General features: G+C 41.9%; 2 protein-coding genes and 1 non-coding gene across 12 annotated transcripts in view; 1 reads left to right on the plus strand and 2 right to left on the minus strand.

The window, feature by feature from the left end:
• Nucleotides 1-18,429, minus strand: PPIL3 (peptidylprolyl isomerase like 3). Of its 4 annotated transcripts, none has more exons than XM_004033021.4 (7): nucleotides 18,307-18,429; nucleotides 16,662-16,734; nucleotides 14,753-14,827; nucleotides 11,388-11,481; nucleotides 10,467-10,534; nucleotides 5,945-6,063; nucleotides 1-555 (listed from the first exon to the last, which is right to left on the minus strand). In XM_004033021.4, exons 2-7 carry the CDS (start codon nucleotides 16,662-16,664, stop codon nucleotides 429-431), a joined length of 486 nt encoding a protein of 161 aa, XP_004033069.1. In that variant the 5' UTR covers nucleotides 16,665-16,734; nucleotides 18,307-18,429; the 3' UTR covers nucleotides 1-428. The 4 variants fall into 4 exon arrangements, with proteins under 4 accessions (XP_004033069.1, XP_004033068.1, XP_055235362.1 ...); XM_004033020.5 differs by lacking the exon at nucleotides 18,307-18,429 and adding an exon at nucleotides 18,021-18,136; XM_055379387.2 differs by lacking the exon at nucleotides 18,307-18,429 and adding an exon at nucleotides 18,014-18,114.
• On the minus strand, nucleotides 10,762-10,868 carry LOC115933941 (U6 spliceosomal RNA). The gene has a single exon (XR_004069767.1). It is a non-coding gene; the product is annotated as a U6 spliceosomal RNA (small nuclear RNA).
• Nucleotides 18,343-22,149, plus strand: part of NIF3L1 (NGG1 interacting factor 3 like 1) — a 16,180-nt gene continuing 12,373 nt past the window's right edge. The window contains exons 1-3 of one of the 7 annotated variants that reach the window (XM_055379383.2): nucleotides 18,430-18,454; nucleotides 20,803-20,856; nucleotides 20,985-21,446. In XM_055379383.2, the coding sequence (XP_055235358.1) occupies nucleotides 21,011-21,446 (436 nt within the window). In that variant the 5' untranslated portion in view covers nucleotides 18,430-18,454; nucleotides 20,803-20,856; nucleotides 20,985-21,010. Of the gene's footprint in view, nucleotides 21,447-22,149 lie in introns of all 7 variants that reach the window. The other 6 variants (XM_055379384.2, XM_004033017.4, XM_019021804.4 and 3 more) reach the window with 6 other exon arrangements.

Raw genomic sequence — 22,149 nt, forward strand, 5'->3', positions numbered from 1 at the left:
TAATTTTACACAATATTTTAATTAATTTGTCCTACGATTTAATTCTTTAAAACATTTTTAATTTTATTATAAAATAACACTTCCAGGATACGGACTTGCTGTGGGAGGAATATGTAATCAGGCCACTCAAAAATGCCTGCACTTGAGGCTCAGCATTTAAAAATGAATGTTTATATGTAACAAAAATTAAATGATGTATTTTTTGTATTAAAATTAAAGAAATATGTTGGATAATCATTATAATAAAGAATATGCTCTAAGAATGGGGATAAAAGCTGTTGGGCGCCCCTTGGTACCACCATTTCATAGAAGATCATAGTTGTAAACAAGCAGAAGGATGATGCAATCTCTGACATAATTAAAACCGGGTAAACCACAATAAGTGTGTTCCAGCAATTTGTCAAGTTATTTGTCCAGGCCTATCATAGCTACTGAGCAAATGGGTTGGCATGAATAGTTATGTCCTTAATGTGTACATCATTAAGAGGTCGGTATGTCTTCTCATTTACTGGCAACTTCTCCAGCTCATCTAGAGTTTCCAGACCATCTATTACCCTGAAAGAGAAACAATATAACATATGAAAATTTCCTTAAATTGAAACATGATATCCATATCTATGACAATTACAGTCTCCTTAAAAAATAATCAAGTCTTACAGATCTCTGAGTTCTCTAGTTGAATGTACAACAAAATGTTGATTTTCCATCATAGATATGGATCAAAATTCAGAAATAATTTACTTTTATGCCCTTAGTCAACGATACAAAGGGTAGGAATATTTCCACCATAGTACCTAAAATTATATTCTACCCCATTCATGCAGTGACAGAGAACAGCTACAAATGGGACTAATATAACCAGTTAAAGGGAAAACAAACTGTTTTTCTACACTTTCATACTTCCAACACCAAATGTGTGGGTTTTCCCAGTTCTGCAATTCTCTGGGTATCCCACAACTTAATTATTTTTTCAAAATTTTATTTATTTTTTTAAAGACAGGATCTCACTGGGACTACAAGTGCATGCCCCCACACCTGGCCCCACAATTTAATTGTGACACTAACTACAAGGAGTGAACAGAGACCCCGGTTAATCCCACAAGACAGCCCCTACCACTTCGGATGCCAGTTCCAAGTCCTGATTGTGATCTGTACTATCTGACCAACCATGATATAATTTGGGATTTTTCATGCCCCCCAGCTCTGTTCAATAATTTTCAAAAATGGCTCATAGAACTTAGGAAAGCACTTCATTTATTATTATGGGCTATTATAAAGGTTACAACTCAGGAACAACCAAATGGAGGAGATGCACAGGGCAAAGTCTGAGAGAGGGGCACAGCGCTTCCATGCTCTTCTCGGGGTGTGTTACCCTCTTAGTATCTACTTGTGTTCACCAACCTGGAAGCTCTCAAACCCTGTTTAGGGTTTTTACGGAGGGCACATTAGGTAGGCACAATTAATTAAATCACTGGCCACTGGTGACTGGAACTCAATCTCCAGCCCTTCTCTCCTTCCCAGAGGTCAAGAATAGGAGGTCACTGAATGTTCCAGCCCTCTAAAAATACATGGCTGATTCCTCTGGCAACCAGCCCTCCATACTGAAGCTATCTAGAACCCCACCAAGAGTCACCTCATTAGCATAAACTCAGGTATGGTTGAATGGGGTTTATTATGAACAATAAAATATTCCTTTCACTCCTGTCACTCAGGAAATTGCAAGGTTTTTAAAAGAACTATGCTGGAAACCACGGATGAAGTCCAAATATGTATGTCTTATTACAACACACTAGTCATAAAGATTTCTTTGCTACAGGAAATACATGGAGAAAGTATGTAGATGACACTATTAGCAATATTGCCCTACAGTGAGAGTCCTAAAGTAGGTGACCACTCCACTTTGTACTTTTTTTTTTTTGAGATGAAGTCTCGCTCTGGTCCCCCAGACTGGAGTGCAATGGTGTGATCTCGGCTCACTGCAACCTCTGCCTCCCGGGTTCAAGCAATTCTCCTGCCTCAGCCTCCCGAGTAGCTGGGATTATAGGAGCCTACCACCACGCCTGGCTAATTTTTGTATTTTTAGTAGAGACAGAGTTTCAGCATGTTGGCCAGGCTGGTCTGGCCTGACCTCAGGTGATCCGCCTGCCTTGGCCTCCCAAAGTGTTGGGATTCAGACATGAACCACCAAGCCCGGCAGTTAATTGTTTAATTATAGTATTTCTTTCTTTTTTTTGTTTTTGAGATGGAGTCTCACTTCCATTGCCCAGGTTGGAGTGCAGTAGCACTATCTCGACTCATTGTAGCCTCTTCCTCCAGGTTCAGGCAATTCTGCATCAGCCTCCCAAGCAGCTGGGACTACAGGCACATGCCCCCATGCCCAGCTAATTTTTGTGTTTTTAGTAGAGATGGGATTTCACCACATTGGCCAGGCTGGTCTCAAACTCTTGACCTCAAGTGATCTGCCCACCTCAGCCTCCCAAAGTGCTGGGGTTATAGGCATGAGCCACCACGTCTGGCCTAATTATGGCATTTCTACTTTTTGCTTCTGGATAACAACAAGAAGTAATAAAAATAGGAGAAGAGAAGACTGACAGTTAACTCAGCCTCCAGCAATCCTACTTCATGTTACCACCAAGAAAAAATATATTGAGAGCTATTCTTCAAATACAAGTTTTGGAAATTTCAGTCTAAAACATTTGCTAAGAAAGAGTGGCTTTTGATCTCTTGGCCTCGTGATCTGCCCGCCTTGGCCTCCCAAAGTGCTAGGATTACAAGTGTGAGTCACTGCACCTGGTCATCTGACTGCATTTTGACTGCAACCCGTCACATGAGGTCAGATGTGGAATTTTCTACTTGTGGCATCATGTCAGTGCTCAAAAAGTTCCTAATTTTTAATTTTCAGATTAGGGATTCTCAACCACTGGTATGTACTTTAAAAAATTAACAGATTTGTAGGCCTGGCGCAGTGGCTCACGCCTGTAATCTCAGCACTTTGGGAGGCCAAGGCGGGCGGATCACGAGGTCAGGAGATTGAGACCATCCTGGCTAACACGGTGAAACCCCGTCTCTACTAAAAATACAAAAAATTAGCCGGGCGCGGTGGCGGGCACCTGTAGTCCCAGCTACTTGGGAGGCTGAGGCAGGAGAACGGCATGAACCCAGGAGGGTGAGCTTGCAGTGAGCTGAGATGGCGCCACTGCATTCCAGCCTGAGCGACAGAGTGAGACTCTGTCTCAAAAAAAAAAAAAAAAAAAAAAAATTAGCAGATTTGCATTTTATTTTGCATTTTCACAAAATGGGTACTTCAACCAAAACATTTTGATTTTACCCCTAAATATAGACATTTAAGTCTTTAAATTATAAGTCTTAAAGGCTATCCCACCTTCTAGGTCAGTAAGAGAAACAGAGGAGGTAGAAAACATAGGTCTCAGGTAAAAAGTTAAAAAAACCCGGCAGGTAGAACTGAGGCAGTTAAGTAGAGTCAAGTATCTGGGAAACGGACCCCTTGGAGAACTAGAGGAAAGTTACTGGATCATCTTCCCAGAAAAATGTGTGTGCATCTGTATACAACAAACAAGGAATTAATGAACCTAAGGTTAATCTTTGCTCTAAACTCTACAGTTTTGTCGCAAATCCAGTAAAATGAGTCCTGGTAATAACTGAACAATAATTTTGAATGATGTTGGTTAAGGGAGAAAATAAGAGGGAAACTGGGTTATTTACAAACATAAAAAAACTACTAGATGTTGTAATATTTCTTTTTTCCTTGATTATTATTAATGTGTAAATTAGACACATGTATATGGAATGAAAAAGAAAAGATCTGTCTAGATCTCATTGCAGCCTTGACACCCTGAGCCCAGCAATCCTCTCACTTCAGCCTCCCAAGTAGCTGGGACCATAGGTGTGAGCCACCACACCTGGATAATTTTTAAATGTTTTTGTAGAGACGGGGTTTCACTATGTTACCTAGACTGGGAGTCCTCTATTTTTAATTAACCTAATTTGGCATCCAAACTATTAAATAGAACAAACTCTAGAATTGTGCCTTGGTTTATTAAGCATGATAATTATTTGTTGAACGAACAGACAAATTGACTTCCCACTGATTTATAAAAGCAACTCCCAGACATAGTACTTTTAATAGATACCCTGGCAGAAACTGTGAAACACCTTCCTAGGAGCCATTCTTCTTACTCAGAGAAATCTAATTTTAGTAAGGGTGGCAATGTGGCTGAAATACATTTTCTACCCTCCATTGTAGGTAAGGAGTGGTCACATTACTGAGTTCTGGGTCTTCTGGGAAAGTTTTTTTTTTGAGACGTTGTCTCACTTTGTCACCAGGCTGGAGTGCCGTGGCACAGTCTTGGCTCACTGCAATCTCCACCTCCAGGGTTCAAGCCATTCTCCTGCCTCAGCTTCCTGAGTAGCTGGGATTACAGGCACGCACCACCACACCCAGCTAATTTTTGTATTTTTAGTAGAGATGGGGTTTCACCATGTTGGCCTGGATGGTCTTGATCTCCTGACCTCATGATCTGCCCTCCTTGGCCTCCCAAAGTGCTGGGATTACAGGTGTGAGCCACCGCACCCGGCTTCTCTTTTTTTCTATCTTTTTTTTTTAGAGATAGGGTATCATTGTTGCCCAGGCTGGAGTACAGTAGTGTGATCTCAGCTCATGCAGCCTGGAACTCCTGGGCTCAAGTGATTCTCCCACCTCAGCCTCCTGAGTAGTTGGGATTACAGGTGTGTGTCACCACACCTGGCTAATTTTTAAATTTTTTTTATAGAGATGGGTTCTGCTATGTTGCACAGGCTGGTCTTGAACTCCTGGCCTCAAGTGATCCTCCTGTCTCAGCCTCCCAAAGCACTGGGATTACAGGCCTGGGAAAGTTCTGTTAATTAAAAAAGGTGAATCAGCTGGCAAGCACCTTTTGTCTTTCCTCCCCTTTCCTCCCTGATACACAGAAGTTTTGATAAGAGCTGTGCTGCCAATATTATGACAAAGGCGCCTAGAACACTGGTAACAAAATGGAAACAACGTGCCAGTCCATCTTGTTTAAGCCACTATTTTTCAGATCTGTTAGCTGCTGTGAAATGCTATCATTAATGAAAATGGACCAGCCTGGGCAACATAGTGAGACCCTGTCTCTAAAAAAAAAGTGTTTTTTTTGTTTTTTTTTTTTAAAGTAGCTGTGATGATGGTACACATTTGTGGTTCCAGTTACTCAAGAGGCTGAGGTGAGAAGATCACTTGAGACCAGGAGGTTGAGGCTGCAATGAGCCATGACTGTGCTACTGCACCACACTCCAGCCTGGCGACAGAGCCTTTCGTCTCAAAAAAAGAAAAAGAAAAAGAAAATAGATATACTATGTTAATTTGCATAACAATATTGAAAAATTACTGGCCTCTTTTACAAAATAAGGAAAATAAGGCTCAGGGAGATTATAACTTTCCCAAGGTCACAGGGTTGCTAAGTGGTAGACTTAAACTCCAGGTACGTTTAGCTCTCACACCACTCTTCTTTTCTTTCTTTTCTTTTCATTTTTTTTTTTTTTTTGAGGCAGAGTCTCACTCTGTCGCCCAGGCTGGAGTGCAATGGCATGATCACGGCTCACTGTAACTTCCGCCTTCCAGGTTCAAGCAATTCTCCTGCTTCAGCCTCCTGAGTAGCTGGGACTACAGGTGTGTGCCACCACATCCAACTAATTTTTTAAAATATTTTTAGTAGAGACAGGGGTTCTGCCACATTGGCCAGGCTGGTCTCAAACTCCTGACCTCAGACAATCTGCCCACCTTGGCCTCCCAAAGTGCTGGGATTACAGGTGTGAGGCACTGCGCTCGGAGTCACTCTTTTCAATATTAGTTATGCTACTGTCACAGCTAAGCATATGCACCACTTGCATTGAAATGCTAAAAGAAAACCATAACCAGAATACTCACTTTCCAAATACAGTGTATTTCATGTCCAAATGTGGCTGTTTGCCATAGGTGATGAAGAACTGAGATCCATTGGTGTTCGGGCCATTATTAGCCATAGATACAACACCTCTAACATTGTGCTGAAAAAGACACATCAAAGTATTAACTGTGTTTTTATATAACCATCCCAAATATAGTATTGAAACAAGACAGGCACACCTTTGTTTTCTTTTTTAAAAATATTTTGAGATGGGGGTCTCACTATGTTGCTCAGGCTGGTCTCTAACTCCTAGGCTCAAGTGATCCTCCTGCCTTAGCCTCCAAAGTGTTGGGATTACAGGTGTGAATCACCACACCCAGCCAAGACATTCAGTCTTTACCTTCACAATATTTAAGGGAGCAAGAAAACATTTAACTAACTTCTCTCTGTTAGGGGTAATCCAAATGTTCAGTTTCTGCCTTTTCTGTACCCTTGAAAACTTGTATGTAAAAGGTTAATATATCAAATAATATTTCTCAATTAATTTCATTTTCACTTTGAAGAAATACAGCCATGGACACTTTTTGCAATACCAACAAATAATAGAAATAATCCTTACATTTATATTAAGGAATAGTGTGCTGGAATGAAACGATCAGGCAGGCAACAAAACCAAAATGCCCACAATCTCTTCTCACATATAATGGACTCTTGCTAGTTTCTTTATCTGTAAAACAAGGGAGGTTGGACTAGTTCAAGGGTCTATTTATAACTCAGATGCTCACAAGGGTCAAGCAGATAAACTGACAATTGGGCAGAATGTAAACATTAAAGAGAGATGAAGTCTGGCAAAATGAATAGGCTATCTCTTGATTAATGACATTAAATATATATTTTTTAACTAATGGCCACAGATAATGCATCTGTGAGTGTTCCACTCATGGGCAGTCAGTTTATAATCCCAGGACTGAATGATCTAAGAAAGGTCTCACCTAGCTCTACTATCATGATAGTATTTGTTTACAAGAGACAGTGTATAGAAATTAAAAGGACCTTACTGATAAGAATGAAGATGTAACTGTGAACTATGTTACAGGGAGGTGCCTGTAATACACTACAACTCCACCAATTACTCTAGCTTTAGCTATTCATTGGGTGACGCTAATAAGTCATAGAGAAGCACCCATATCAAAATATTAATGCTTGTCTCCCTAAAAGGTGTCCACCAATCAAATGTAATATTAAATACATACGCACGTAATATTTAATACATACACAATATTTAATACATACACAAAAATATAGTTAATAAAAATGTAAGTTAATAAAATAAGCACCCATTAACATATTTCCCAGCTTTCAGAGTTAAAATTTACCAATTCATTGAATAATGGGAGCTCAAGAAAAAATAAAAGTTACCAATTAATTACATATATCCATGTGCTCCTCTCCATCTATTACCTCAGCCTCTACAAGAGGTAACCACTATTCTAATACTTTTTTTTTTCATTTTTCATTTTTTTTTTTTTTTTTAGAGACAGGGTCTCGCTCTGTCACCCAGGTTAGAGTGCAGTGGTGCCATCATAGCTCACTGTAGCCTTGACCTCCTAGGCTCGAGCAATCCTTCCACCTTGGCCTCCTGAGTAGCTGAGACTACAGATGTACACCTCCATACCTGGCTAATTTTTTAACTTTTGGTAGAGATGAGGGCTCAATATGTTGCTCAGGCTGATCTCAAACTCCTGACCTCAAGTACTTGTTCCTCTCACCTCGGCCCCCTAAAGTGCTGGGATTATAAGAGTGAGCCACTGTGCCCAGCCCTAACACATTTACACATGCCTAAACAACACATTCTTTCCTTTTCCTTCTCAATATAATTACATCGTGACATTTTAGTCTTCTGGGAAATGCTTTCTACAAATAACATTGTTACATTTCTAAGGTCATACATGTACATATAGCCATAGTTTATTACTATTTTTTTTACTACTATGTGATATTTCACTACTGAATATACTACAATTTATCCACAATCTACATAGTGATTCATCTACAATCAGTAGACATTTGGGTTGTTTCTAGACTTTTGCTATTACAAACAGTACATCAGAACACTCCTGTACATGTCTCTTGGTGCAAACTTACAAGTTTCTCTTGAGTAAACATTTGGGAATGGAATTCCTGGGCCAGAATATATGAAGAGTCAATACATATCCACAATCTTGGTGTATAAGGTGTATAATATAATGGTTTTTTTTTTTTTTTAGATGGAGTCTCGCTCTGTCGCCCAGGCTGGAGTGCAGCAGCACGATCTCGGCTCACTGCAAGCACTGCCTCCCGGGTTCAGGCCATTCTCCTGCTTCAGCCTCCCAAGTAGCTGGGACTACAGGCACCCACCACCACACCCGACTTTTTTTTTTGTATTTTTTGGCAGAGACGGGGTTTCACTGTGTTAGCCAGCATGGTCTTGATCTCCTGACCTCGTGATCCGCCCACCTCGGCCTCCCAAAGTGCTGGGATTACAGGTGTGAGCCACCGCGCCCGGCCTATATAATGGTTCTTAACTCTGCCTGCAAAAGAATCATCTAGGAACCTTAAAATATAGTCTAAGTCCTAACCAGCCCTACTGACTTTATTTTTAGGAGGGCAAGGCCGTGATCTGTTATAGTTTTAAAACTTCCAGCCAAGTGCAGTGGTACACTCCTATAATCCCAACACTTTGGGAGGCCAAGACAGGAGGATCATCTTAGTCCAGGAGTTTCAGACCAGACTGGGCAACAGAGCAAGACCTCGTCTCTACAAAAAATCAGAAATTAGCTGGGCACGGTGGCGCACTCCTGTGGTCCAGCCACTTGAGAGGCTGAGGCAGGAGAAACTGCTTGAGCTCAGATCAAGGCTGCAGTGAACCGTGATCAGGCCACTGCACTCAGCTTAGGCAACAGAGTGAGACCCAGTCTCAAAAACAAACAACAAAGTTCCACAGGTGATTCTGTCATAGCCAGTCTCTGGTTTTCAGCTGGTATATGGAAGCAGTCATTAATGTAATAATTAATACCTAAAAAATTGTTTAGTTATTCATTCAGGAAAAAGTTGACTTTTCAAAAAGTTTATCACCTCCCAGCCTCAACTCCTGTAACAAAACTAATACATTTCCTTACAATAGAAAAGTAAAATGAACCAGCTTGGGCAACATAGTGAGATACCATCTGTACAAAAAATACAAACATTACCCAGGCATGGTGACATGCACCTGTAGTCCCAGCTACTCTGGAGGCTGAGGTGGGAGGATCACCTGAGCCCAGAAAATTTAGGCTGCAGTGAGCCAAGAATGCATCACTGCACTCCAGCCCAGGGGACAGGGCAAGACCCTGTCTCTAAAAAAAGGTTTTAAAAAAAGCAAAAAGAAAAGAAATTACTCCTAGTCTCATCATCCAGAGATAAACACTGCAATGAATTTTTTTCAGAATTTTTGTGGGTACATTTTAATGTAATGGAAATATAATAATACACTTAAATTGCATATTTTGATTGAGTAGACTTTTTTTTTTTTTTTTTTTTTGAGTGGGGTCTCGTTCTGTGCATGATCTTGGCTCACTGCAGCCTTGATCTCCTGGGCTCAAGCAATCCTCCCACTTCAGCCTCTTGAGTAGCTGGGACTACAGGCACACGCCACTATAACAGGCTAATATTTGTATTTTTTTGTGGAGATGGGGGTCTCACTATGTTGCCCAGGCTGGTTTCAAACTCTTGGCCTCAAGCAATCCTCCTTACTGGGCTTCTCAAAGTGCTGGGATTACTGTACCCGGCCCTGGTTGAGGATACTTCATCGCTCTTTTCTTTTTCTAATCATAAAGTTATCATTCTATGGAGATACAAAGTTTGAAAGACCACATAATAAGTCATCAACTGAAGTTATCTCTGGGAAGTGGGATTGATTTTTAAAACTAGGCATGCACTAATTTTTAATTTAGACAAAAAAAAAAAAAAAGACTCCACAGAGGTTTGAAAAACACAGAAAAATATAACAAAGAAAATTAAAAATCCCTAATTTTACCATGGTAAAGACTATTTATATGCACTACTCTTTAACCTAGTTGTGATCTACCACAGGTATTAAGTCAAATTAATACAGGGATGTTCAAACATCTAACAGAAGATGATAAAAGCTGGGTACTGATAATGGGCAACATTGCAACCAGGAAGTTTGATAGTCTTTCCTCCCCACTCTCAAAAAAGGCCACTGTTTCATGTCATTCAACATAAATTTTATGGTGAGATATTAAGCCTCTTTGGTACACTACTAGTTAAACATTTCAGGTTAGATTCAAAGATGAACTCACTTAATATCAAGAGCCACGTGGTGGTGGGATTCCAGTACACATGTCAGGCTAGGATCACCACTTATCAAGTCTCCCCGACATCATTTGTCAAATGTACAAAAACTATAAAAAAGTATGTTCATTTTGCAATGATGTTAACTTGTATCACTATGACACATGTATCAAAGTTTCCATGCATAACCAAGGCATGAGAAAATAGATTTTTAAAGCATTGAGGATTTACCTTAAGATATTCACTGTATTCATCCTCAAACTTCTTGCCCCAGATACTGTTGCCTCCTCTTCCAGTTCCTATATTACAAGTGAAGCAAATCAAAAGAAGTATTTAATTAAAATTGAAAACAAGTTCATTTCCCAAAACTTAAGGAATACTTTATAGTTTGACTGCTTAAATATAGACAAAATTTGATATGGCTTCTCCTAATTCCCCAAATTTAACTTCACAGACCTGAAGATTAAAACAGACCTACAAAAAACAAAAAAGAATAACCCTCCTTATAAATATTGCTCATATATATTTAAGTATGAAAAGCTTCACAAATTTGTGTCTCATCCTTGTGCAGGGGCCACACTAATCTTCTCTGTATTGTTCAAATTTTAGTATATGTGCTGCCAAAGTGAGGACAATACTGTTCACATTTTAGGGGTAGGTGCTAATAATTTCTGCTTTAAAATTACACCATGTAATACTATGCAGCCGTAAAAAGGATGAGATCACGTCCTTTGCGGGGACATGGATGCAGCTGGAAGCCATCATTCTCAGCAAACTAACACAGGAACAGAAAACCAAACACCGCATATTCTCACTCATAAGTGGGAGTTGAACAATGAGATCACATGGACACAAGGAGGGGAACAACACACAGCAGGGCTAGTTGTGGGGTGGGGGGCAAGGGGAGGGAGAGCATTAGGACGAATAGCTAATGCATGCTGGGCTTAAAACCTAGAGGACGGGCTGATAGGTACAACAAACCACCATGGCACACATATACCTATGTAACAAATCTACATGTTCTGTACTTGTAGAACAGAACTTATTAAACAAAACAAAACAAAAACTCCACGTATTTAATTCCTCTTCTTTTATCCACTTCTTCATACTATACATTCAGTTCCTTAGATCTTAGTTAATGGAATAACTTACCTGTTGGATCTCCTGTTTGAACCATGAAACCCTTGATATTCCTATGAAATATACAGCCATTGTAGTAATTACTGGCACAAAGAGCCAAGAAATTCTGAAGGGAGTAAAAATGATTGAGAAATGATGCAGCAGAAACCCAGTTAAGACAAAAAACCAATCATATTTACTGAAAACGTGATAGCAGCATATTTAAACTATGACTGTTGTCATTACTTTGGATGTCACTTCCCTGCCTACAACACTTCAATAGCTTCCTTCTCCTCTTGAAATAAAATACAAAATCTTTCGCCGGGCATGGTGGCTAACGCCGGTAATCCCAGCACTTTGGGAGGCCGAGGTGGGTGGATCACGAGGTCAGAAGATCGAGACCATCCTGGCTATGGTGAAACCCCATCTCTATTAAAAATACAAAAAATTAGCTGGGTGTGGTGGCAGGCGCCTCCAACTACTCTGGAGGCTGAGGGAGGAGAATGGTGTGAACTTGGGAGGCGGAGGTTGCAGTGAGCCGAGATCGCACCACTGCACTCCAGCCTGGGCGACAGAGACTCCGTCTCAAAAAAAAAAAAAAAACAACCAAAAACAAAAAGAAAATCTTCAGCAGGGCCTAACAAGCCCTGCAGTACCTGGCTTATCTCCTCATCACATATACTAAGAACTGCTTTCTTGTTGCTTACTACCTAAACTCCATCAGCATTCTGACAATTAATCCAAAAGGGGCAGCTTTTCTTACCTGGGGGACTCTGTACCTGAGATTTCCATATCTGGAATGTTCTTTTTTTTTTTTTTTTTTTTTTTTTTTTGTAGAGACAGTGTCTCCCTATGTTGCCCAGGCTGGTCTTGAACTCCTGAGCTCAAATGATCCTCCTGCCTCAGCCACCCGAAGTGCTGGAATTACAGGTGTGAGCCACCGTGCCTGGTCTTGGAATTTTTAAAAATTTTATTTCACAACCTTTTCTGAATCTGAACACCTGGAATATTCTTTTTATACCTCTTTCCATGGAGATGCCCTCATACCTTTGCATTTAATTTAAGTATTAGTTTATTGGCTACACCTGCCCTCACCTTCTTCCTTTCCCATTATTCTCTATCTCAACACTTAATTTTTTTCAAGGCATTATCATCTTTTAGAATTACTTAATTTTAGGCCAGGCACAGCAGCTCACACCTGTAATCTCAGCACTTTGGGAGGCAGGAAGATCACTTGAGTCCAGGAGTTCAAGACCAGCCTGGGCAACATAGTAAGACCTCATCTCTATCTTTAAAAAAATAAATAAATAAATGAAAATAATTTCTTAAAAATATAATTACTTAATTTTCCTGCCCTGCTTATTTTTACAACTAAAATATTGGCTCCATGAGGGTAAGGAATGTCTGTTGCTCATCACTGTATCTCCAGACTCTGGGGCAAGATAGCCTTTCACGAATAATGGGTTTTTTGTTTCATTTTGAGACAGGGTCTTGCTCTGTCACCTAGGCTGGAGTGCAGCAGTGTGATCAGAGCTCACTACAGTCTTGACCTCCTAGGCTCAAGCAATTCTCCCACCTTGGCCTCCCTTGGTCACACCACAACACCCAGCTAATTTTTGTATTGTTTTGTAGAGATGGGGGTCTCACTATATTGCCTAGGTAAGCCTAGAACTTCTGAGCTCACCTTAGCCTCCCAAAGTGCTGGAATTATAGATGTGAGCCACCATGCCCAGCCATAAATAATTGTTGAATAAATGAATATATACAGGTGACTCTTCTTCCTTCCACCCTTGTCATTTAAACAGGTGACACAGGCTGGGTGCGGTGGCTCATGCCTGTAATCCCAGCACTTTGGGCAGCCAAGACGGGTGGATCACCTGAGGTCAGGAGTTCGAGACCAGCCTGATCAACATGGTGAAACCCCATCTCTACTAAAAATACAAAATTAGCTGGGCATGGTGGCTGGCGCCTATAGTCCCAGCTACTTGGGAGGCTGAGGCAGGAGAATCCCTTGGACCTGGGTGGCGGAGGTTGCAGTGACCCAAGATTGGGCCACTGCACTCCAGCCTGGGCAACAAGAGCAAAACTCTGTCTCAAAAATAAATAAATAAATAAATAAAAATAAACAGGCGAAATAATGTATAGAACAGGCCAGGAATGGTGGCTCACGCCTGTAATTCCAACACTTCAGGAAGCTGAGATGGGAGGATGGCTGGAGACCAGGAGTTCGAGACCAAGTTGGGCAACATAGTGAGACCTCGTCTCTATAAAAAATTTAAAAAAAATTAGCCTGGCATGGTGGTACACGCCTGTAGTCCTATCTACTTGGGAGGCCAAGGTGGGAGGACTGCTTGAGCCCAGGAGGTTGAGGCTGCAATGAGCCGTGACTGCACCACTGCACTCCAGTCTGAGCGACAGAGCAAGACCCTGTCTCAAAAAAAAAAAAAAGTATACAACAATTCTTTAATATAATATCCTGCCGGGCACGGAAGCTCATGCCTATAATCCCAACACTTTGGGAGGCTGAGGCAGGCAGATTACCTGAGGTCAGAAGTTTGAGACCAGCCTGGTCAACATGGTGAAACCCCGTCTCTACTAAAAAAATATAAAAATTAGCTGGGCATGGTGGTGGGTGCCTGTAATCCCAGGTACTTGGGAGGCTGAGGCAGGAGAATCATTTGAACCCCAGAGGCAAAGGTTGCAGTGAGCCAAGATCATGCCACTGCACTCCAGCCTGGGTGACAGAGCAAGACTCCATCTTGAGGAAAAAAAAAAAAAAAAGGCCAGGTGCAGTGGCTCATGCTTGTTGTAATCCCAGCACTTTGGGAGGCTGAGGTGCATGGATCACCTGAGGTTAGAAGTTCGAGACCAGCCTGGCCAACATGGTGAAACCCTGTCTCTACTAAAAATACAAAAATTAGCCAGGCATGGTGGTGCATGCCTGTAATCCCACTTATTTGGGAGGCTGAGGCAGAAGAATTGCTTGAACCCAGGAGGCGGAGGTTGCAGTGAGCCGAGATCGCGCCATTGTACTCCAGCCTGGGGGACACAGCGAGACTCCATCTCAAAATAAATAAATAAATAAATAAATAAATAAATAAAAAGAAAGAAAAAAGTAATATAATGTCCTAATGATTATGTTTCCTGAAGAAAATTAGTTCAAAAGAAAAAGATACTGGCTACTCTATCGTTACTGAAAAATTATGTACGTTCTCTTTGATCCACCTTTGACATTGGACAAATAAGTGGAAATCAGGCCAGAAGTTAGGATGGCTAGTTTTCCCTAACAATGGTTTTACAGAAAGTTTTGTTGTTGTTATTTAGGTTAGATTATTCAATTCCAAAGTGGTTATCTTGTTGTATTAACTGATGTTGAATATGTAAATGATAGTACTTACCTCACATGTTTTGGGTGTCCTCTCACAGAAGACTTCAATTTTAATATCACCTACATCTGTATGCAGTGTCACGGACTAAAAAGGAGAGAAAATGTGAGAACAAATGAAATTTATTTAGGTGACTTTATGCATTGTTTATTTCCCTGCGTGGATATTCAAGATGATAATCTGAATAAAAACAGACAGAAATACTGCTTCAGAGATGACCCATCCACAAAGCAGCTCTTAGAGGTAAGTTGTACTTTTTTCTCAAAATTGATCTCAACAGTAGGGAAAAAACTCCAGAATATAAATGTTAGGGTTAAGTAGTATCCATGATAAAAGTTTGGAAGTAAATATTTTGATGGAAAGAATTATTTTAACTTTGAATTTTTTATCAAGAAAAATAAAAACAATTGTTATGTATTATTGATGTACATGGCAATTCACCAACATCCTTATTTATAGAAAAAAGATGAGAAAATGATTTTTCAAAACATAATTTCCACCATTTTCCTTAGGTAATTTAATTCTGAGAAATAGGGTTAAAAAAAATTCCTTTCTAGACTAACAAAAATATAGCAAGTGTCAGTGTTTCTAAATCTTAAATGTACAGAGATAACCACAGTGCTTTCTTGCTTGCTTTTTGTTTTTGTTGTACCTGTTTTTCTGTAACCTGTATACCCCTTGATATGATACTGTATTCCAGAGAGGGAGAAAACAATTTGGAGGGTTCCTTTTTCATTTCTCCTTTTTTTTTTTTTTGAGGTGGAGTCTTGCTCTGTCGCCCACACTGGAGTGCAGTGGCGCGATCTCGGCTCACTACAATCTCCACCTCCTGGGTTCAAGCAATTCTCCTGCCTCAGCCTCCCAAGTAGCTGGAATTACTGGGATATGCCACAACACTCAGATAATTTTTGTATTTTTAGTAGAGACAGGGTTTCACCATGTTGGCCAGGCTGGTCTCGAACTCCTGACCTCAAGTGATTGGCCCACCTCTGCCTCCCAAAGTGCCGAGATTACAGGCGTGAGCCACCGCGCCTGGCCTAGCAGTTAGAGAGTATGAGCAGGTTAAAGATGTGTGTGGGAGAAGCAGAGCACTATTCTCATTGCCTTTTTCTACTTCAGGTTCTAGTTGCCCACTTTATTTAATTGTTTTTTCAAAAGTAGAGACGGGGGCCTCACTGTGTTGCCCAAGCTGGTGTTGAACTCCTGGGATCAAGCAGTCCTCTCACCTCCGCCTCCCAAAGTGCTGGGATCACAGGTGTCAGCCACTGTGCCCAGCCTAGTTGCCCACTTTAGATCTAGAGCAAAATAATCCAATTAAAATTGTCAGACCTGTCTATTCTCTTCTGCTCCTTCAACTCTCCCTTTCCATTTCTATCTATCTTGTAATCAACCTTTCTCCATAAAAGGTAAATTCTGGCTGGGCGTGTTGGCTCACGCCTGTAATTCCAACACTTTGGGAGGTCAAGGCAGGCAGATCACCTGAGGTCAGGAGTTCGAGACCAGTCTGTCCAAAATGGCGAAACCCCATCTCTACTAAAAATACAAAAAATTAGCTGGGCGTGGTGGCAGGCGCCTGTAATCTCAGCTACTGGGGAGGCTGAGGCAGGAGAATCACTTGAACCCGGGGGGCAGAGGCTGCAGTGAACCGAGATTACGCCACTGCACTCCAGCCTGGGAGACAAGAGTGAAACTCGAGAAAAAAAAAAAAAGGTAAATTCTGTGCATTTTAAGTGACAACATTAAAGAATTTTAAAGTAATTTTGTGTATTTTTTAAAAGAATTATTTCATATTAAGCGCTTCTATATTATACAATTTCTCCATCTTGCCACTGCAATTTCCATGAACTTTTATTGCCCTTGACTGAATTTCTAAAAATTACTTATAATGAAAGACATTAGATAAAAATTGCTCAAAACTTACCATTTTTCTTCTTAGTGGTTTCAGGAAGGACTAAGTGATTTCTCAGTCTTACAGCGAGTTCAAAAATAAGTCTCTAGTCCCAAAAGAAAAAAAGAATTAGGCTCATTTTTCTGTCTTAACTCACACACGCTCATCTTTACTGAACATTTTAAATAAAAACCTCGCCGGGCATGGTGGCTCACGCCTATAATCCTAACACTTTGGGAGGCCGAGGCGGGTGGATCACTTGAGGTCAGGAGTTCGAGACCAGCCTGGCCAACATGGTGAAACCCCGTCTCTACTAAAAACACAAAAATTAGCCAGGTGTGGTGGCAGGCGCCTGTAGTCCCAGCTACTCAGGAGGCTGCGGCAGGAGAATCACTTGAACCCAGGAGGCGGAGGCTGCAGTGAGCTGAGATCGCGCCACTGCACTCCAGCCTGGGTGACAGCGCGAGACTTCGTCAAAAAAAAAAAAAAATCCTCTAATGGCATCCCCTAGGTAATAAAAACCCGGCTATAGAAGTAATGACGAGATATCCTACCCGATTCAAGCCTCCCAATCTCCTACTTGCCCGGCTCGCTCTTCTTCAAGAGCCTCCTTGCAAGTCCCCCAATAACCCAGATACCTTCCCTTAGGGTCCAGGCATTGGGTGTCCCTTTTGCCTGGAATTCTTACACTCAGACATCTCTACGGCTAATTTCCTCACCTCCAAATTTCTGCTTAAATGTCAAGTTTAACTGACCTGACAATCCTACACAGAACTGCTTTAGCCCTTCAGCCCTAGGACATTCCTATTTCCTTCTCCCACAGCACTTATCACTAATATACTATGAAATTCTCTTTTTTTTTTTCACCACAGCACTTATCACTAATATATTATGAACTTTTTTTTTTCCACCTCAGCACTTATCACTAATATACTATGAACTTCTCTTTTTTTTTTTTTTTTTTTTTTTTTCATTTTGAGACGGAGTCTCGCTATGTCGCCAGGCTGGAGTGCAGTGTGGCAGGATCTCAGCTCACTGCAACCTCCGCCTCCGCCTCCCGGGTTCAAGTGATTGTCGTGTCTCAGCCTCCCGAGTAGGTGGGACTACAGGTGCGCGCTACCATGCACGACTAATTTTTGTATTTTTAGTAGAGACGGGGTTTCGCCGTGTTGGCCAGGCTGGTCTCGAACTCCTGACTTCAGGTGATCCGCCCGCCTCGGCCTCCCGAAGTGCTGGGAGGCCGCCGTGCAGGGTCCTTCTTTTACTCTGACGTTGCAACAACAGCCTCGCCGCCCACTGTTCACTCGCAGTATCCCAAGAACTAAACCAGTAGCAACACAGAACTCAGCAAGCATTCGAATAAGTGAATGAAAGAATGACGTTACTCCATACTTGGGCTTCACCACTTCGTCTAGCACAGCCGTTGTTAAAACAGGAAAAATGCAATCGCAGATGCCAGCAGAGGTCTGTTGGTTCAAAATTATAGTTTCTTTGGGCTAGCGGAAGTTGGGCGCGGGACCCAAGAGAGAGAACGCCCCTTACCACCTCACCTCCTTCCTCCCCTCATCTTCCTATCTCAAACCAACGACAATGCAATTTATCCCCAACCGGAAATTTGACAGTGAAAGGGAGCTCTACTAATAATTGCACTGGGACAAGAAGTGTAAGGCGAAACTACCTGGGCAACCTCAAGCAATGCTTTACACTTGGCTGCCAAACGGAAAGGACCACTTCCGCCCAGCTCTACCGCTACGGGGAGCCAATTGCCACAGCACCCGCAGCGCCGACGCGGGACCGGAAGTGACGCAGAGAAGTTTCCGGGACTGGTGAGTAGTGGGCGATTTAAAAACCCGCGAGTGTAGTTGTGACCTTCGCGGTAGGTGCAGGTTGGGGCCGGCTGTGATTGTTATCTTGGTGCTGCAGAGGACAGCAGAAGAGAAGATTGGGTCAGAAAACTGCCCTGCCGCACCAGAGCACAGCGCACTAGTGGGACAGGGGTCCTGACTCAGACTTACTGGCTGTGTTTCGTGGTTTTTCACTGTCCTGGAAAAGGCCTGAAGTGGCACTGAAATGAGGCATAGGTGAGGTAACGTCGAGGGAGCGGTTTGCAGGTTGCAAAGGGGCCCTACTGATGCTGCTTAATAGTAAATAGTGCTTACTCTAGGACGGGAGTTGTTTCCAGCTTTACGTGTAAATCTCGCGATATTGTGGCCTGGGCACTATTTCCATTAAGGAGGAAACTGCACAGGATAAGTCATTTACCTGCTGTTGCACAGCTCTGGCCCTCGGATTCAGGCTGGCTTCAGAGTCAGTGCTCTTAACCGCCATACTATGTTGCCTTCTGTTGTCGTTGTTGACTGTGGCCATGTAGCCTCGCAGTTTCCTCATCTGTAACAGTAAATAACTCAAAACCTGCATGATGGCCCACTAGGGTTTCACTTTCGAGCTTGCCAGATGTAGAAAATGCTGGAGAATGGAGTACTATGAGGACCATTAGAAGATCTTCCAAGGCCGGACGCAGTGGCTCACCCCTGTAATCCCAGTACTCTTGGAGGCCGAGGCAGGTGGATCACTTGAGCGCAGGAGTTTGAGACCAGCCTGGGCAACATGGCGAATCCCCATCTCTACTAAAAATACAAAAATTAGCCAGGTGTGGTGTTTCGCGCCTGTAGTCCGAGCTGCTCAAGAGGCTGAGGTGGGAGGATCTGCTTGAGCTCAGGAAGTCGAGGCTGCAGTGAGCTGAGATCACGCCACTGCTCTCCAGCCTAGGCGCCTAGTGAAACCCTGTGTCAAAAAGAAAAAAACAAAAACAAACTTCCAAGACCTCGAGTGGTTTTTGGAGACCCTGTATCACTTCAAATAATGTGTTAAACAAGCATCTTCATCTCATTAAATAGAAATGTTGAAAAATTGCTTTCGGAATAATTGGCTTATGGGTATTTCATCAAATTTACAATTGGCTATGCTTTCTTATTGTGCATACTATGAAATGTTTTTCTTCAAAAAGTGTTTATAAGTGGTAAGTTTAAGAATGGGGTTGACAGCATTATCTTTTGTGGTTATTTGATTAAACATTTACTAATTGTGCATATTTTGGAGCCAGCAGTTTTTTTCTTCCTTTCCATTGCCCTCCCACCTTCCCTCTGTTGCCAACCTTTTCAGTTCCTTGTTGGATGTAGATACTTAGAAGGCTTACAGGCTGTCTGGGAAAAGTACCCTATACCTTATCCCTTCCCACCTCTTGAGCCTGGCCTTTGTGTAGCAAATGTTGCTTAAGGGGCAGTGGCTTTTCCCTTCTTCTGCCTTGACCCTGCCCATTTGTAGAGTGACCTCCCTATGTATTCCTTGATTTTTGATTCTGATAAAGCACTTGACATTTTAAACATTCTTTTTGTTTTGTTTTTGTTTTTTTTTTAGACGGAGTGTTGCTCTCTCGCCAGGCTGGAGTGCTGTGGCATGATATTGGCTCACTGCAACCTCCGCCTCCTGGGTTCAAGCGATTCTCCTGCCTCAGCCTCCCAAGTAGCTGGGACTACAGGTGCACACCACCACGCCCAGCTAATTTTTGTATTTTTAGTAGAGACAGGGTTTCACCATGTTGGCCAGGATGGTCTTTATCTCTTGACTTTGTGATCCTCCCGCCTCGGCCTCCCAAAGTGCTGGGATTACAGGCGCCCCGCCACATTATTCTGTTTTTTGGTAAAGCACATTGTAATGCCAGTATATACCACTGCAACTCCAAATTCTGTTGCAATCAGGGGAGGCGGGCAGTGTCATTCTATGCAGTAAGCATTTAGTGCTGGCTTATATTAGTGATACTGAGATTTATTGAAGTTAGTTCCTATTACATAGCAGCTTTAGCATAATGGGCACACACAGAATTATGAGAATACTGAGGGGTGGGGAGCCTTGGGAAGGATGCTGAAAAGGGAGGTCAAGAAAAGTTTTATTTAAGAAGTTGGAGGGGGCTTGGGAAAAGGAAAGGTAATGTTTAGAGAAATGGATTAGGGAGGAGGTTGGTTGAAGCAAGGGTAGGGAGAATAAGAACAAGGGTGTGCAAGGCAGGAGACGGGATGGACGTTTATGTATTATGTACCAGGCTTTGCTAGGTTACATAATTCATTTGCTCCTCTGGATGACCTGTGAAGTGGGTTACAGTATCTCTGTTTCGTAGGTGAGAAAACAAGATTGGAGAGGTTAAATGGCTTACCTAAGTTACAGTGTGCTGGTAAGTGGCAGAGCCACTATTTGAACCCAGATCTCTATGACGACAGCTCTTTTGCCCATATGTTTTGATGCCTCAAAGATCCAGGCCTAAAGTGTACCTGTGTACCATTTTCTTTGTTTTGACTTCAGAAACTTGAACTTTACCTGATTTCTGTATGTTGTCATCTTGCGTACGCCCAGTCCCCACGACAGTCCGGTTTGTAGATTCCCTGATCTGCAATTCTTCCCGTTCCTTCATGGATTTGAAGGCTCTCCTTTCTTCCTTGAATGACTTTGCATCCCTCTCGTTTGCTGAGAGTTGGGACAATGTTGGATTACTGGTGGAACCAAGCCCACCACATACTGTAAATACACTCTTCCTGACCAATGACCTGACTGAGGAAGTGATGGAGGAGGTGCTGCAAAAGAAGGCAGACCTCATTCTCTCCTACCATCCGCCTATCTTCCGACCCATGAAGCGCATAACCTGGAACACCTGGAAGGAGCGCCTGGTGATCCGGGCTCTGGAGAACAGAGTCGGTATCTACTCTCCTCACACAGCGTATGATGCTGCTCCCCAGGGCGTCAACAACTGGTTGGCTAAAGGGCTTGGTGAGAAGCCTCTTTCATATTTGATATTTTCCCTGCAAATACTTTGAAACTTTAGGATGTCTTTCCAGTAAAGTTTTAACTGCTTTAGGGTTGGGGAGGGCATGATTCCATTTTTATATAATAATTTTAAAATAATGTTGCTGAAATTTGGCAGTTAAATTGCATTTGAAAAAGGAAATATTTTTTATTCTTATGGAGTAAGGAGAGCAGAAGTCTTCCTTACTGGACTGAGCTTCATGATTCCTCACTTTTGTGGCACAATGCCTGCCACCCAGGCACTTGGAAAATGCTTGTTGAATTGAAAGCTCAGGCTCTCCAGAATACGCTTGATTGATAAGTCAGGTAAATAGACATCAGGGTTTTAATGAATGTTTTTAGTGAATGTTTACTTATGCCTAGCACAATGAGGGAATGATGGATGGATTTTAGCTTTATTTTAGTAAGTCTTTAGTTTACTCATTTTGGGCTAAAGCTTTTATGATGATATCTGGATTAATGTGGTCAAATAAAGTATGAGCATTTGCAACCTGAATGATGGTTTACATGGCTAGATTTACCAAGCAGTAGACCATTCTGTGTATTATCTGAAAATGTATGAATCAGTCTTTCTTGTCCAAGTTTTTCAAAGATTTAAGAATCTTTTGGAAAATAATTCTGAAAATAATTTGATTTTGTATGTCCATACCAAAGCCCTAGATTATGG

This window comes from Gorilla gorilla, chromosome 11 (assembly GCF_029281585.2).
Source record: "Gorilla gorilla gorilla isolate KB3781 chromosome 11, NHGRI_mGorGor1-v2.1_pri, whole genome shotgun sequence".
NCBI lineage: Eukaryota > Metazoa > Chordata > Mammalia > Primates > Hominidae > Gorilla > Gorilla gorilla.

Bases quoted from the DNA above. Each gene is read 5' to 3' on its own strand.
- PPIL3 (XM_004033021.4), bottom strand. The intron at 10,535-11,387 runs GTAAGTTATTCC...CTTGTAATATAG, and splicing joins TCAAACAGGAGATCCAACAG to GAACTGGAAGAGGAGGCAAC. The intron at 6,064-10,466 runs GTAAATCCTCAA...TGTCTTTTTCAG, and splicing joins AATACAGTGAATATCTTAAG to CACAATGTTAGAGGTGTTGT.